This window comes from Oncorhynchus mykiss, chromosome 3, assembly GCF_013265735.2.
Source record: "Oncorhynchus mykiss isolate Arlee chromosome 3, USDA_OmykA_1.1, whole genome shotgun sequence".
Taxonomy (NCBI): Eukaryota; Metazoa; Chordata; class Actinopteri; order Salmoniformes; family Salmonidae; genus Oncorhynchus; species Oncorhynchus mykiss.
Genome location: NC_048567.1, coordinates 2,566,398 through 2,581,651, shown reverse-complemented (window position 1 = coordinate 2,581,651; position 15,254 = coordinate 2,566,398). Strand labels below are relative to the sequence as shown.

Sequence of the window (15,254 nt, the reverse complement as noted above, 5' to 3'; positions counted from 1 at the left end):
ATGATCCTCACCATCACAACCACCATCTAATTGGAGTTAGTTTTACTCTATAGAGAAGAACCCGACAGTATATTGGATACAAATAACAATGTTGAATGTTGAACCTTCATTGGAATTTATATCCCTCATAAACGAGTCATAGAGATCGTTATCAGAGGCCAATGACTATAGATTACCATGGTGTACTAGCAAGAGGCATACGGAATGGGGTTGTAGGCGTGTGCAATGCGCCTCACATCCATCCAAGACATTGATTATAATCGGGAACAGTTTGCCCTTATTAATAGCCTCCTTTGAACAGTGGATTACACATTCATTGGACTCCATAGAAAGTAGTCATATTTTCCATTTGCATTGAGCCTGTCCATCTGCGTGGAAGGAACCATGAGGTGTTTACAGGTGTCCAACCAAGGCCTGGAAGAAAGGATCCCTTCCTATGAGGAACTGGAAAAGCTGGAGAATGAGGAGGCTGGGGACAGACCCAAATGGGACAACAAGGCCCAGTACATGTTGACTATCGTAGGTTTCTGTGTGGGACTGGGGAACGTCTGGCGCTTCCCGTACCTTTGCCAGAGCCATGGGGGAGGTAGGTGTTGTTGAATGTGTTGTTGAGGAGTAGGGTTGCAGAATACCGGTAACTTTCATGGGTTTTCCAGAAATCCGGTTTGAAGATTCCCTTAATACAGAGGGGAATAAGTAGGAAATACGGACATTTTGGTAAAGTTACTGTAATTTTGCAACTCTGTGTTTCTTTATGTACATACAACAGCAACAGATAACCTCTCCTCTCCACCCTGCTTCTTGTTCTGTTCTCAGGTGCATTCATGATTCCTTTCCTGATCCTACTGGTTCTAGAAGGTGTTCCCCTGCTCCATCTGGAGTTTGCTATTGGTCAACGTCTAAGGAAAGGCAGTGTAGGTGTCTGGTCTGCCATCCATCCATACTTGACTGGCATTGGTAAGCAAAACACTCCATAGGAATTTAGACATGGGTAAAAATGGACCAAATCTCATTGGGCCACGGTGTTGTGTTGTGTTCCATAGGCATTGGATCCATGTGTGTGTCCTTTCTGGTCAGCCTGTACTACAACACCATCATGGCCTGGGTGATGTGGTACTTCTTTAACTCCTTCCAAGAGACGCTGCCTTGGAGCCAATGTCCGGTCAATGCCAACATGACAGGTAAGGCATCCATAGATAGCTAAGTTATCATGATGGAAAATGATTCACTTTATACACACCCCTTATTTCTTTACCTGTAACTCTGTCTTCAATTGCTTCATTCTATTGTATGTTGCCACGTGAATGAATGAAATGAACTTTCCCCAGGCCTGGTGTCAGAGTGTGAAAGAAGCTCTCCAGTGGATTACTATTGGTACAGAGAGACCCTGAACACCACTCCAGACATAGATAACACAGGTGGGCTACAGTGGTGGATGGTCCTATGCCATGTGTCTGCCTGGGCGTTGCTGTTTATCTGCATAAGTCGAGGCATTGAGACTACTGGGAAGGTACGGCATAACCTCTGCACAGCAAATCACTTTCTAATACTAAAGCAGCAGCAGCTGTCAATGTCAAAATGATCAAGGTTATGTTTATAGGCATTTGATTGTTGAAGCGCTGAATCAAGGTTTCCTTTTTAGGACATTATAGCCATATACAAAACAATACAGAATGATTTGTTTTACTATACTGAACAAAAATATAAATGCAGCATGCAACATTTTCAACAATTTTACTGAATTATAGTTCATATAAGGAAATTAATTAATTGAAATAAATTCATTAGGCCCAAATCTATGGATTTCACATGACTGGGCAGGGGCAGGGGGCAGGGGGCAGGGGCCCAGCCAATTACATGTATGTTAAGCCGATTGGGCATACTGCCATATTCTCTAAAATGACATAAAGGCTTATGGTAGAGAAATTATCATTCAACTCTCTGGCAACTGCTTTGGTGGACATTCCTACAGTCAGCATGCCAATTGCACGCTCCCTCAAAACTTGAGACATCTGTGGCATTGTGTTGTGTGACAAACCTGCACATTTTAGAGTGGCCTTTTATTGTCCCCAGCACAAGGTGAACCTGTGTAATGATCATGCTGTTAATTAGCTTCTTGATATGCCACACCTGTCAGGTGGATGGATTATCTTGGCAAAGGAGAAATGCTCACTAACAGGGATGTAAACAAAATGTGTGCATAAAATTGGACAGAAATAAGCTTTTCGTGTGCATGGAACATTTCTGTGATCTTTTATTTCAACTCATGAAACGGGACCAACTCTTTACATTCTGAGTCTATATTTTTGTTCAGTTTATATATTGATGCAATAAAGCATGTTACCATAGCACTCAAATGACCCAGCTGTTTTTAATAACGGCTTTGTTGACCTTTCTGACACCCCTTCGACAGTGTAAACAGTTGTAGACAGTGTTCACGTTCTAATTTGAACGTATTTTATATATTTGTATTATATATGGTATTATATATTGTATATACAGTGTATGTCACCATGGTGCAATCCTGGACATAAAATTGTTGTAGTTTGTAGTTTATTTGAAAATACCAACTTTTCAAACACTCGTGGTAGACAAATATGGTTTATATAGAGTTTCAGCTAAAAGACAAACACATTTAGTATTTTGATTACCTCTCAGAAAACCAAATAATATTTGAAGGTATTTGAATATATGGCTGTCAAATATTTTATGAAGAATCCAAAAATTATAACAGTTAGTTGAATTAGTCAACATATTTTATTATAAGCAAGTGGTTTGTAGGACTCTTAGATATGAGTCTTAATTTAGCCTATAACCTAGAATGAAATACACGAGGGACAAGGAATCACCTCAACATTAGACTAGACCATATTTGAAGCTTTAAACTAACAAATATATTTTCATAATGAGTGAGACATAAGGTAATCCAGTAACACATGACATTATGTTTTACTTGTGTACTTGTGTAGTAACTTTGTCATTATTACAACAAGAACATTGTTGTTAAATTTGAGTTGATTTATAATTGAATAATAATAGAGTTATGACATAAGTGGAATAAGGAACAGTCACTATTCCTCTTGTGTAAAGTAGTTACAAAAACACTCAGGTCATTGCTATGCGATTAAAATGCAATTGACAAAGTATTGTGTAACAATAAGCTAATAAAATGTTGTTCCAAAAGTAATTAAAGTTTATTACACAGGTACAAGAACAGTTTCATGTTAAGTGTTACTGAGAAAGCTAACAGTAACAAAATACGTCCATATAAGTGTCGAAAGGAAACTAAATGTCCCAACTACAGACAACACAGGTGGAAAATCATGTTAGTTTGTATTCTGAGTAAACGATCCCTTTAAAGATGGTATCGTGTGTGTTTGAAAACAAGAACACATGCCCTCAGATGGACAAAGAGGTTCAAAGTTGTTTTTGCTAAGCGTTCAACTTGCTGTTAGCAATGTTTGCAAATGGCTTTGAATTACTCTGCAGTGTTTTCAGGTGTCATAAAATGAATTGCAGCTTTCGACCTTTTCAGTGGCATGTTGAAGAATCATTCAGTGGTTGAGCGTCACCACGTATTTATTCTGTACAAAATATCATTGGTTAATTGGTTTGACTTGATTTTGTGCACCTGGGGCAATGGACATACAGGAGAATGTACATTTACAAAATGTTTAGATAGAAATGTATCGTGTAGATCAAATATATGACTGTCCGATAAATTGGAATAGTATGGGTCATTGTGTGTTGTCTATTCATTCTATTTCTGCCAAGAGTGTGCAAAGCTGTCATCAAGGCAACGAGTGGCTATTTGAAGAATCTCAAATATAAAATATATTTAGATTTGTTTAACCATTTTTTTGTTACTACATGATTCCATATGTGTTATTTCATAGTTTTGATGTCTTCACTATTATTCTACAATGTAGAAAATAGTAAAAATAAAGAAAACCCCTTGAATGAGTAGGTGTTCTTAAACTTTTGACCGATAGTGTACGTATGTCACTATTTGGAGTCCATTTTAGCATATTTTCTATAATAGCACACAAAACAGTAACTGTCCAACTTCCTAAAAGCATTCCTCTCTCTTCCCATTAGGCTGTGTATATCACCTCAACATTACCCTGTGGTCTCCTCCCATTAGGCTGTGCATATCACCTCAACATTACCCTGTGGTCTCCTCCCATTAGGCTGTGTATATCACCTCAACATTACCCTGTGGTCTCCTCCCATTAGGCTGTGTATATCACCTCAACATTACCCTGTGGTCTCCTCCCATTAGGCTGTGTATATCCCCTCAACATTACCCTGTGGTCTCCTCCCATTAGGCTGTGTATATCACCTCAACATTACCCTGTGGTCTCCTCCCCTTAGGCTGTGTATATCCCCTCAACATTACCCTGTGGTCTCCTCCCATTAGGCTGTGTATATCACCTCAACATTACCCTGTGGTCTCCTCCCCTTAGGCTGTGTATATCACCTCAACATTACCCTGTAGTCTCCTCCCCTTAGGCTGTGTATATCACCTCAACATTACCCTGTGGACTCCTCCTATTAGGCTGTGTATATCACCTCAACATTACCCTGTGGTCTCCTCCCATTAGGCTGTGTATATCACCTCAACATTACCCTGTGGTCTCCTCCCATTAGGCTGTGTATATTACCTCAACATTACCCTGTGGTCTCCTCCCATTAGGCTGTGTATATCCCCTCAACATTACCCTGTGGTCTCCTCCCATTAGGCTGTGTATATCACCTCAACATTACCCTGTGGTCTCCTCCCATTAGGCTGTGTATATCACCTCAACCTTGCCCTGTGGTCTCCTCCCATTAGGCTGTGTATATCACCTCAACATTACCCTGTGGTCTCCTCCCATTAGGCTGTGTATATCACCTCAACATTACCCTGTGGTCTCCTCCCCTTAGGCTGTGTATATCACCTCAACATTACCCTGTGGTCTCCTCCCATTAGGCTGTGTATATCACCTCAACATTACCCTGTGGTCTCCTCCCATTAGGCTGTGTATATCACCTCAACATTACCCTGTGATCTCCTCCCATTAGGCTGTGTATATCACCTCAACATTACCTTATGTGGTGCTGACCATCTTTCTGATCAGAGGCTTGACCTTGAAAGGCTCCTTGAATGGAGTGAAGTTCCTCTTCACCCCAGATGTGAGTAGTTTACATTACTATCATCGAACAAAAGTATTTATTCAAAGTATATGATATTCCAAGTTCAGCCACAGATCCAGATCCACAAAGAGTGCATCTAAGGCCTTTTAGCTAGCGTTAATATATGAGGTAGTATGATAGAATCAAAACGACACTCCTAACAACTTTTCTATGGGTGTGTGTTTCTCCAGATGAATGAACTAATGAACCCAACGACGTGGCTTGATGCGGGTGCCCAGGTTTTCTATTCATTCTCTTTGGCCTTTGGAGGTCTGCTGTCTTTCTCCAGCTACAACTCCGTGCAGTAAGTCCATACTGCTTGCTAATAACTACTAAATTACTTGTTGTTCACAACCCAGTTGAGACATTAAATCGTTTCAAAATGTATCATATCTTGTACATAACCACTGCAAACTTAGGACCCAGTCCTACCTACCTCAAAGTGTGCAAGCTTAACTTTCATCGTAAAATATTTTTAGCCAAGATTTATGCAAAAGTTAAAGTGATGGTGCAATATATCTATTTTAGATTCAGCCCTTATGGCTGGTTTCTGATGGGGTACGACAGTTGAACTAGATTCAAACCTTATGGCTGGTTTCTGATGGGGTATGACAGTTGAACTAGATTCAACCATTATGGCTGGTTTCTGATGGGGTACGACAGTTGAACTAGATTCAACCATTATGGCTGGTTTCTGATGGGATATGACAGTTGAACTAGATTCAAACCTTATGGCTGGTTTCTGATGGGGTATGACAGTTGAACTAGATTCAACCATTATGGCTGGTTTCTGATGGGGTACGACAGTTGAACTAGATTCAACCATTATGGCTGGTTTCTGATGGGGTACGACAGTTGAACTAGATTCAACCATTATGGCTGGTTTCTGATGGGATATGACAGTTGAACTAGATTCAACCATTATGGCTGGTTTCTGATGGGGTACGACAGTTGAACTAGATTCAACCATTATGGCTGGTTTCTGATGGGGTACGACAGTTGAACTAGATTCAACCATTATGGCTGGTTTCTGATGGGATATGACAGTTGAACTAGATTCAACCATTATGGCTGGTTTCTGATGGGGTACGACAGTTGAACTAGATTCAACCATTATGGCTGGTTTCTGATGGGATATGACAGTTGAACTAGATTCAACCATTATGGCTGGTTTCTGATGGGGTACGACAGTTGAACTAGATTCAACCATTATGGCTGGTTTCTGATGGGATATGACAGTTGAACTAGATTCAACCATTATGGCTGGTTTCTGATGGGGTACGACAGTTGAACTAGATTCAACCATTATGGCTGGTTTCTGATGGGGTACGACAGTTGAACTAGATTCAACCATTATGGCTGGTTTCTGATGGGGTACGACAGTTGAACTAGATTCAACCATTATGGCTGGTTTCTGATGGGGTACGACAGCTGAACTAGATTCAACCATTATGGCTGGTTTCTGATGGGGTACGACAGTTGAACTAGATTCAACCATTATGGCTGGTTTCTGATGGGGTACGACAGTTGAACTAGATTCAACCATTATGGCTGGTTTCTGATGGGGTACGACAGTTGAACTAGATTCAACCATTATGGCTGGTTTCTGATGGGGTACGACAGTTGAACTAGATTCAAACATTATGGCTGGTTTCTGATGGGGTACGACAGTTGAACTAGATTCAAACCTTATGGCTGGTTTCTGATGGGGTACGACAGTTGAACTAGATTCAACCATTATGGCTGGTTTCTGATGGGGTACGACAGTTGAACTAGATTCAACCATTATGGCTGGTTTCTGATGGGGTACGACAGTTGAACTAGATTCAACCATTATGGTTGGATTCTGATGGGGTACGACAGTTGAACTAGATTCAACCATTATGGCTGGTTTCTGATGGGATATGACAGTTGAACTAGATTCAACCATTATGGCTGGTTTCTGATGGGGTACGACAGTTGAACTATATTCAACCATTATGGCTGGTTTCTGATGGGGTACGACAGTTGAACTAGATTCAAACCTTATGGCTGGTTTCTGATGGGGTATGACAGTTGAACTAGATTCAACCATTATGGCTGGATACTGATGGGGTACGACAGTTGAACTAGATTCAAACATTATGGTTGGATTCTGATGGGGTACGACAGTTTAAGTAGATTCAAACCTTATGGCTGGTTTCTGATGGGGTACGACAGTTGAACTAGATTCAAACCTTATGGCTGGTTTCTGATGGGGTATGACAGTTGAACTAGATTCAACCATTATGGCTGGTTTCTGATGGGGTACGACAGTTGAACTAGATTCAACCATTATGGTTGGATTCTGATGGGGTACGACAGTTGAACTAGATTCAACCATTATGGCTGGTTTCTGATGGGATATGACAGTTGAACTAGATTCAACCATTATGGCTGGTTTCTGATGGGATACGACAGTTGAACTAGATTCAACCATTATGGCTGGTTTCTAATGGGATACGACAGTTGAACTAGATTCAACCATTATGGCTGGTTTCTAATGGGGTATGACAGTTGAACTAGATTCAACCATTATGGCTGGTTTCTGATGGGATACGACAGTTGAACTAGATTCAACCATTATGGCTGGTTTCTGATGGGGTACGACAGTTGAACTAGATTCAAACATTATGGTTGGATTCTGATCGGGTACGACAGTTGAACTAGATTCAAACCTTATGGCTGGTTTCTGATGGGGTACGACAGTTGAACTAGATTCAACCATTATGGCTAGTTTCTGATGGGGTACGACAGTTGAACTAGATTCAAACCTTATGGCTGGTTTCTGATGGGGTACGACAGTTGAACTAGATTCAACCATTATGGTTGGATTCTGATGGGGTACGACAGTTTAAGTAGATTCAAACCTTATGGCTGGTTTCTGATGGGGTACGACAGTTGAACTAGATTCAACCATTATGGTTGGATTCTGATGGGGTACGACAGTTGAACTAGATTCAAACCTTATGGCTGGTTTCTGATGGGGTACGACAGTTGAACTAGATTCAACCATTATGGTTGGATTCTGATGGGGTACGACAGTTGAACTAGATTCAACCATTATAGCTGGTTTCTGATGGGATATGACAGTTGAACTAGATTCAACCATTATGGCTGGTTTCTGATGGGGTACGACAGTTGAACTAGATTCAACCATTATGGCTGGTTTCTGATGGGGTACAACAGTTGAACTAGATTCAACCATTATGGCTGGTTTCTGATGGGATACGACAGTTGAACTAGATTCAACCATTATGGCTGGTTTCTGATGGGATATGACAGTTGAACTAGATTCAACCATTATGGCTGGATACTAATGGGGTACGACAGTTGAACTAGATTCAACCATTATGGCTGGTTTCTGATGGGATATGACAGTTGAACTAGATTCAACCATTATGGCTGGTTTCTGATGGGATATGACAGTTGAACTAGATTCAACCATTATGGCTGGTTTCTGATGGGGTACGACAGTTGAACTAGATTCAACCATTATGGCTGGATACTAATGGGGTACGACAGTTGAACTAGATTCAACCATTATGGTTGGATTCTGATGGGGTACGACAGTTGAACTAGATTCAACCATTATGGCTGGTTTCTGATGGGATATGACAGTTGAACTAGATTCAGACCTTATGGCTGGTTTCTGATGGGGTACGACAGTTGAACTAGATTCAACCATTATGGCTGGATACTAATGGGGTACGACAGTTGAACTAGATTCAAACCTTATGGCTGGTTTCTGATGGGGTACGACAGTTGAACTAGATTCAACCATTATGGCTGGTTTCTGATGGGGTATGACAGTTGAACTAGATTCAAACCTTATGGCTGGTTTCTGATGGGGTACGACAGTTGAACTAGATTCAACCATTATGGTTGGATTCTGATGGGGTATGACAGTTGAACTAGATTCAACCATTATGGCTGGTTTCTGATGGGATATGACAGTTGAACTAGATTCAACCATTATGGTTGGATTCTGATGGGGTACGACAGTTGAACTAGATTCAACCATTATGGTTGGATTCTGATGGGGTTTAACAGTTGAACTAGATTCAAACCTTATGGCTGGTTTCTGATGGGGTACGACAGTTGAACTAGATTCAAACCTTATGGCTGGTTTCTGATGGGGTACGACAGTTGAACTAGATTCAACCATTATGGCTGGTTTCTGATGGGGTACGACAGTTGAACTAGATTCAATCCTCATTGCTGGATTCTGATGGGTAATTATAAATGTTATTCTTCAAGAATAAAAAATGGATTTACCAATTCCAGATTGCTCCTTTAATGTGGTCTATTTTTCCAGTAATAACTGTGAACAGCCATTCCAGATTGCTCCTTTAACGTGCTCTATCTTTCCAGTAATAACTGTGAACAGGATGCAGTCATCATCTCTATCGTGAACGGAGCCACTGCTGTCTACGCTGCAACAGTCATTTACACCATCATTGGCTTCCGAGCCACAGAGAAGTTTGATGACTGTATTTCTGGGTATGTACCTATTCCAGAATTAAACTAGAGTTGTTGCATGAAGATATGAACTACCCTCTAAATACATGTTTTTGCAGAAATATCCTGACCCTGCTGAATACATTTGATCTCCCAGAGGGCAACGTCACTGAGGGCAACTATGATCAGGTTCTTCATAGTCTCAATGGAACATATCCAGAGGTCATTCAGGGTCTCAACTTGAAGACCTGTGATTTGAATTCTTTCCTTAGTGAGGTGATTCATTCATTTTTATGAAATGGTACCTGAATGTAAAATGTTACCAATACAGTTGAAGTCGGAAGTTTATATACACTTAGATTGGAATCATTAAAATTAGTTTTCAACCACTCCACAAATTTCTTGTTAACAAACTATAGTTTTGGCAAGTCGGTGAGGACATCTACTTTATTATTATTATTCTGACATTTCACATTCTTAAAATTAAGTGGTAATCCTAACTGACCTAAAACAGGGAATTTTTACTAGGATTAAATGTCAAGAATTGTGAAAAAATGATTTGAAATGTATTTGGCTAAGGTGTACGTAAACTTCCGACTTCAAATGCATTTGTATAAGATTTGGTGAGATGGATACAACACAAGTGGAGTATATGAAGCTTAAATATATCTTAGTTGCTAGGCTTCTGATTCATTCTTTCCTTGTCTTGGTACAGGGGGTTGAAGGAACTGGTCTGGCCTTTATCGTGTTCACAGAGGCCATCACTAAGATGCCTGTATCTCCTGTTTGGTCAGTCTTGTTCTTCATCATGCTCTTCTGTCTCGGCCTGTCCTCCATGTTTGGCAATATCGAAGGAGTTCTGGTACCACTTCAGGACCTGGGTGTTTTCCCCAAGAGTTGGCCCAAAGAAGCCATCGCTGGTGAGATGAGACAAAGACATATGTCCCTTACACCATTTTGAAGGATGGAGATCCCTTTGTTAAATATCTTTATCTTCTTCTTCTGTTACAGGGATAACATGTGTCCTCTGCTGCCTTGTTGGATTAATATTTGTTCAAGGCTCAGGGAACTACTGGCTGTCCCTCTTTGACAGCTATGGCGGGTCCATTCCTCTGCTGATCATTGCATTCTGTGAGATGGTCGGGGTTGTGTACCTCTATGGTATTGATAGGTGAGAATCAAATTCATTCAGTGAGATGTTGGGGGTTACGTTACTCTATGGTATTGACAGGTTAGTAATACATTCATTCAGTGAGATGTTGGGGGTTACGTTACTCTATGGTATTGACAGGTTAGTAATACATTCATTCAGTGAGATGTTGGGGGTTACGTTACTCTATGGTATTGACAGGTTAGTAATACATTCATTCAGTGAGATGTTGGGGGTTACGTTACTCTATGGTATTGACAGGTTAGTAATACATTAATCCAGTGAGATGTTGGGGGTTATGTTACTCTATGGTATTGACAGGTTAGTAATACATTCATTCAGTGAGATGTTGGGGGTTACGTTACTCTATGGTATTGAAAGGTGAGTAATACATTAATCCAGTGAGATGTTGGGGGTTACGTTACTCTATGGTATTGACAGGTTAGTAATACATTCATTCAGTGAGATGTTGGGGGTTACGTTACTCTATGGTATTGAAAGGTGAGTAATACATTCATTCAGTGAGATGTTGGGGGTTACGTTACTCTATGGTATTGACAGGTTAGTAATACATTAATCCAGTGAGATGTTGGGGGTTACGTTACTCTATGGCATTGAAAGGTGAGTAATACATTCATTCAGTGAGATGTTGGGGGTTACGTTACTCTATGGTATTGAAAGGTGAGTAATACATTAATCCAGTGAGATGTTGGGGGTTACGTTACTCTATGGTATTGACAGGTTAGTAATACATTCATTCAGTGAGATGTTGGGGGTTACGTTACTCTATGGTATTGAAAGGTGAGTAATACATTAATCCAGTGAGATGTTGGGGGTTACGTTACTCTATGGTATTGACAGGTTAGTAATACATTCATTCAGTGAGATGTTGGGGGTTACGTTACTCTATGGTATTGACAGGTGAGTAATACATTCATTCAGTGAGATGTTGGGGGTTACGTTACTCTATGGTATTGACAGGTTAGTAATACATTCATTCAGTGAGATGTTGGGGGTTACGTTACTCTATGGTATTGACAGGTTAGTAATACATTCATTCAGTGAGATGTTGGGGGTTACGTTACTCTATGGTATTGACAGGTTAGTAATACATTCATTCAGTGAGATGTTGGGGGTTACGTTACTCTATGGTATTGACAGGTTAGTAATACATTCATTCAGTGAGATGTTGGGGGTTACGTTACTCTATGGTATTGACAGGTTAGTAATACATTCATTCAGTGAGATGTTGGGGGTTACGTTACTCTATGGCATTGAAAGGTGAGTAATACATTAATCCAGTGAGATGTTGGGGGTTACGTTACTCTATGGTATTTACAGGTTAGTAATACATTAATCCAGTGAGATGTTGGGGGTTACGTTACTCTATGGCATTGAAAGGTGAGTAATACATTCATTCAGTGAGATGTTGGGGGTTACGTTACTCTATGGTATTGACAGGTTAGTAATACATTCATTCAGTGAGATGTTGGGGGTTACGTTACTCTATGGTATTGACAGGTTAGTAATACATTCATTCAGTGAGATGTTGGGAGTTACGTTACTCTATGGTATTGACAGGTTAGTAATACATTCATTCAGTGAGATGTTGGGAGTTACGTTACTCTATGGTATTGACAGGTTAGTAATACATTAATCCAGTGAGATGTTGGGGGTTACGTTACTCTATGGTATTGACAGGTTAGTAATACATTAATCCAGTGAGATGTTGGGGGTTATGTTACTCTATGGCATTGAAAGGTGAGTAATACATTCATTCAGTGAGATGTTGGGGGTTACGTTACTCTATGGTATTGACAGGTTAGTAATACATTCATTCAGTGAGATGTTGGGGGTTACGTTACTCTATGGTATTGACAGGTTAGTAATACATTCATTCAGTGAGATGTTGGGGGTTACGTTACTCTATGGCATTGAAAGGTGAGTAATACATTCATTCAGTGAGATGTTGGGGGTTACGTTACTCTATGGCATTGAAAGGTGAGTAATACATTCATTCAGTGAGATGTTGGGGGTTACGTTACTCTATGGCATTGAAAGGTGAGTAATACATTAATCCAGTGAGATGTTGGGGGTTACGTTACTCTATGGTATTGACAGGTTAGTAATACATTCATTCAGTGAGATGTTGGGGGTTACGTTACTCTATGGTATTGAAAGGTGAGTAATACATTAATCCAGTGAGATGTTGGGGGTTACGTTACTCTATGGTATTGACAGGTTAGTAATACATTAATCCAGTGAGATGTTGGGGGTTACGTTACTCTATGGTATTGAAAGGTGAGTAATACATTCATTCAGTGAGATGTTGGGGGTTACGTTACTCTGTGGTATTGACAGGTTAGTAATACATTCATTCAGTGAGATGTTGGGGGTTACGTTACTCTATGGTATTGACAGGTGAGTAATACATTCATTCAGTGAGATGTTGGGGGTTACGTTACTCTATGGTATTGACAGGTTAGTAATACATTAATCCAGTGAGATGTTGGGGGTTACGTTACTCTATGGTATTGACAGGTTAGTAATACATTCATTCAGTGAGATGTTGGGGGTTACGTTACTCTATGGTATTGACAGGTTAGTAATACATTCATTCAGTGAGATGTTGGGGGTTACGTTACTCTATGGTATTGACAGGTTAGTAATACATTCATTCAGTGAGATGTTGGGAGTTACGTTACTCTATGGTATTGACAGGTTAGTAATACATTCATTCAGTGAGATGTTGGGAGTTACGTTACTCTATGGCATTGACAGGTTAGTAATACATTAATCCAGTGAGATGTTGGGGGTTACGTTACTCTATGGTATTGACAGGTGAGTAATACATTCATTCAGTGAGATGTTGGGGGTTACGTTACTCTATGGTATTGACAGGTTAGTATTGAAACAAAATTCTGTTGATTAACATGGTCCTTACATTCACCGTAGATTCATTAGAGTCTGGGCACTAATGAATGTTGACTATGTATGTTATTCAAACAGGTTCAACGATGATATTGAGTTCATGATCGGCCACAAGCCCAACCTCTTCTGGCAGATCACATGGAGATTTGTCAGCCCCGCCATCATGTTTGTCATCTTTGTGTTCTACTTTATCACTAAAGTCCAAGAAACACCCATGTACAAAGCCTGGAATCCTGAATCGGTAACGTTTCACTTTGTTGTCAGTGGCCAAATTAGTTATGAAATGAGGAGATTTCCCCTTGCATAATAGTAAATCAACTTGCATGCACATGTTCTCTATTGGGTGTTTGAAAGGATCTCACTAGACATTGGCATCAGTAGCCTATAAACACACTTAACAAGGTTATTACTGTTTCTTCACAGGACAACTTCCCTACATTGGAGGAGAAGGAATATCCAACCTGGATCTTTGCTATAATCTTCATCCTGGCAGGAATCCCAGGTCTTTCTGTACCTCTTACGGCTATTTACAAATGTTTGAGGAACCGCTGCTGCAAGAAGGATAATGAGTTTAAACAAGATGACTTAAACACTATTGCCAAGCAAGTTCAACTGACGGATGAGGCTACCAAGAACAAACCAGACATCCCAGAGACAGCAGATGGAAGATAGTGATCAAATCACTAGCCCATTGTTGTTTTCATGACAGGCCTCCATTTATTTCCTTCATGCCACTGATAGCTGAAAGGAGTAGAAACGTTTGATAGTTTTACAAGGTTGTATGGATGAGGTATGACAGAAAAGCCATCAAAGCTTACATTGATTGACACATTGTTGTAATTTTTGTGCTGAATAGTCAACATTAAACTAAATTATATCCTTTGTTCTTGTTATGTTCTTGTTATAGTATAGTCCTCGGGGATTACCATTCAGTGTGTAGTTCTGGTCTTGTTATAGTATAGTCCTCGGGGATTACCATTCAGTGTGTAGTTCTGGTCTTGTTATAGTATAGTCCTCGGGGATTACCATTCAGTGTGTAGTTCTGGTCTTGCTATAGTATAGTCCTCGGGGATTACTATTCAGTGTGTAGTTCTGGTCTTGCTGTAGCATAGTCCTTGGGTATTACCATTCAGTGTGTAGTTCTGGTCTTGCTATAGCATAGTCCTCGGGGATTACCATTCAGTGTGTAGTTCTGGTCTTGTTATAGTATAGTCCTTGGGTATTACCATTCAGTGTGTAGTTCTGGTCTTGCTATAGCATAGTCCTTGGGGATTACCATTCAGTGTGTAGTTCTGGTCTTGCTATAGCATAGTCATCGGGGATTACCATTCAGTGTGTAGTTCTGGTCTTGCTATAGCATAGTCCTCGGGGATTACCATTCAGTGTGTAGTTCTGGTCTTGCTATAGCATAGTCCTCGGGGATTACCATTCAGTGTGTAGTTCTGGTCTTGCTATAGCATAGTCCTCGGGGATTACCATTCAGTGTGTAGTTCTGGTCTTGCTATAGCATAGCCCTTGG

At 40.3% G+C, this 15,254-nt stretch overlaps 1 protein-coding gene across 1 annotated transcript; it reads left to right on the top strand.

Moving 5' to 3' along the window:
• Positions 1-211: 211 nt before the first annotated feature.
• On the top strand, positions 212-14,612 carry LOC110519055 (sodium-dependent neutral amino acid transporter B(0)AT1-like). Its single transcript, XM_036965694.1, has 12 exons — positions 212-586; positions 817-957; positions 1,044-1,181; positions 1,329-1,510; positions 5,065-5,175; positions 5,367-5,479; positions 9,568-9,696; positions 9,774-9,930; positions 10,370-10,574; positions 10,666-10,825; positions 13,814-13,976; positions 14,159-14,612. The coding sequence occupies exons 1-12, from the start codon at positions 385-387 to the stop codon at positions 14,405-14,407; spliced, it is 1,950 nt and encodes a 649-aa protein (XP_036821589.1). The 5' UTR covers positions 212-384; the 3' UTR covers positions 14,408-14,612.
• The last annotated feature ends 642 nt before the right edge of the window (positions 14,613-15,254 follow it).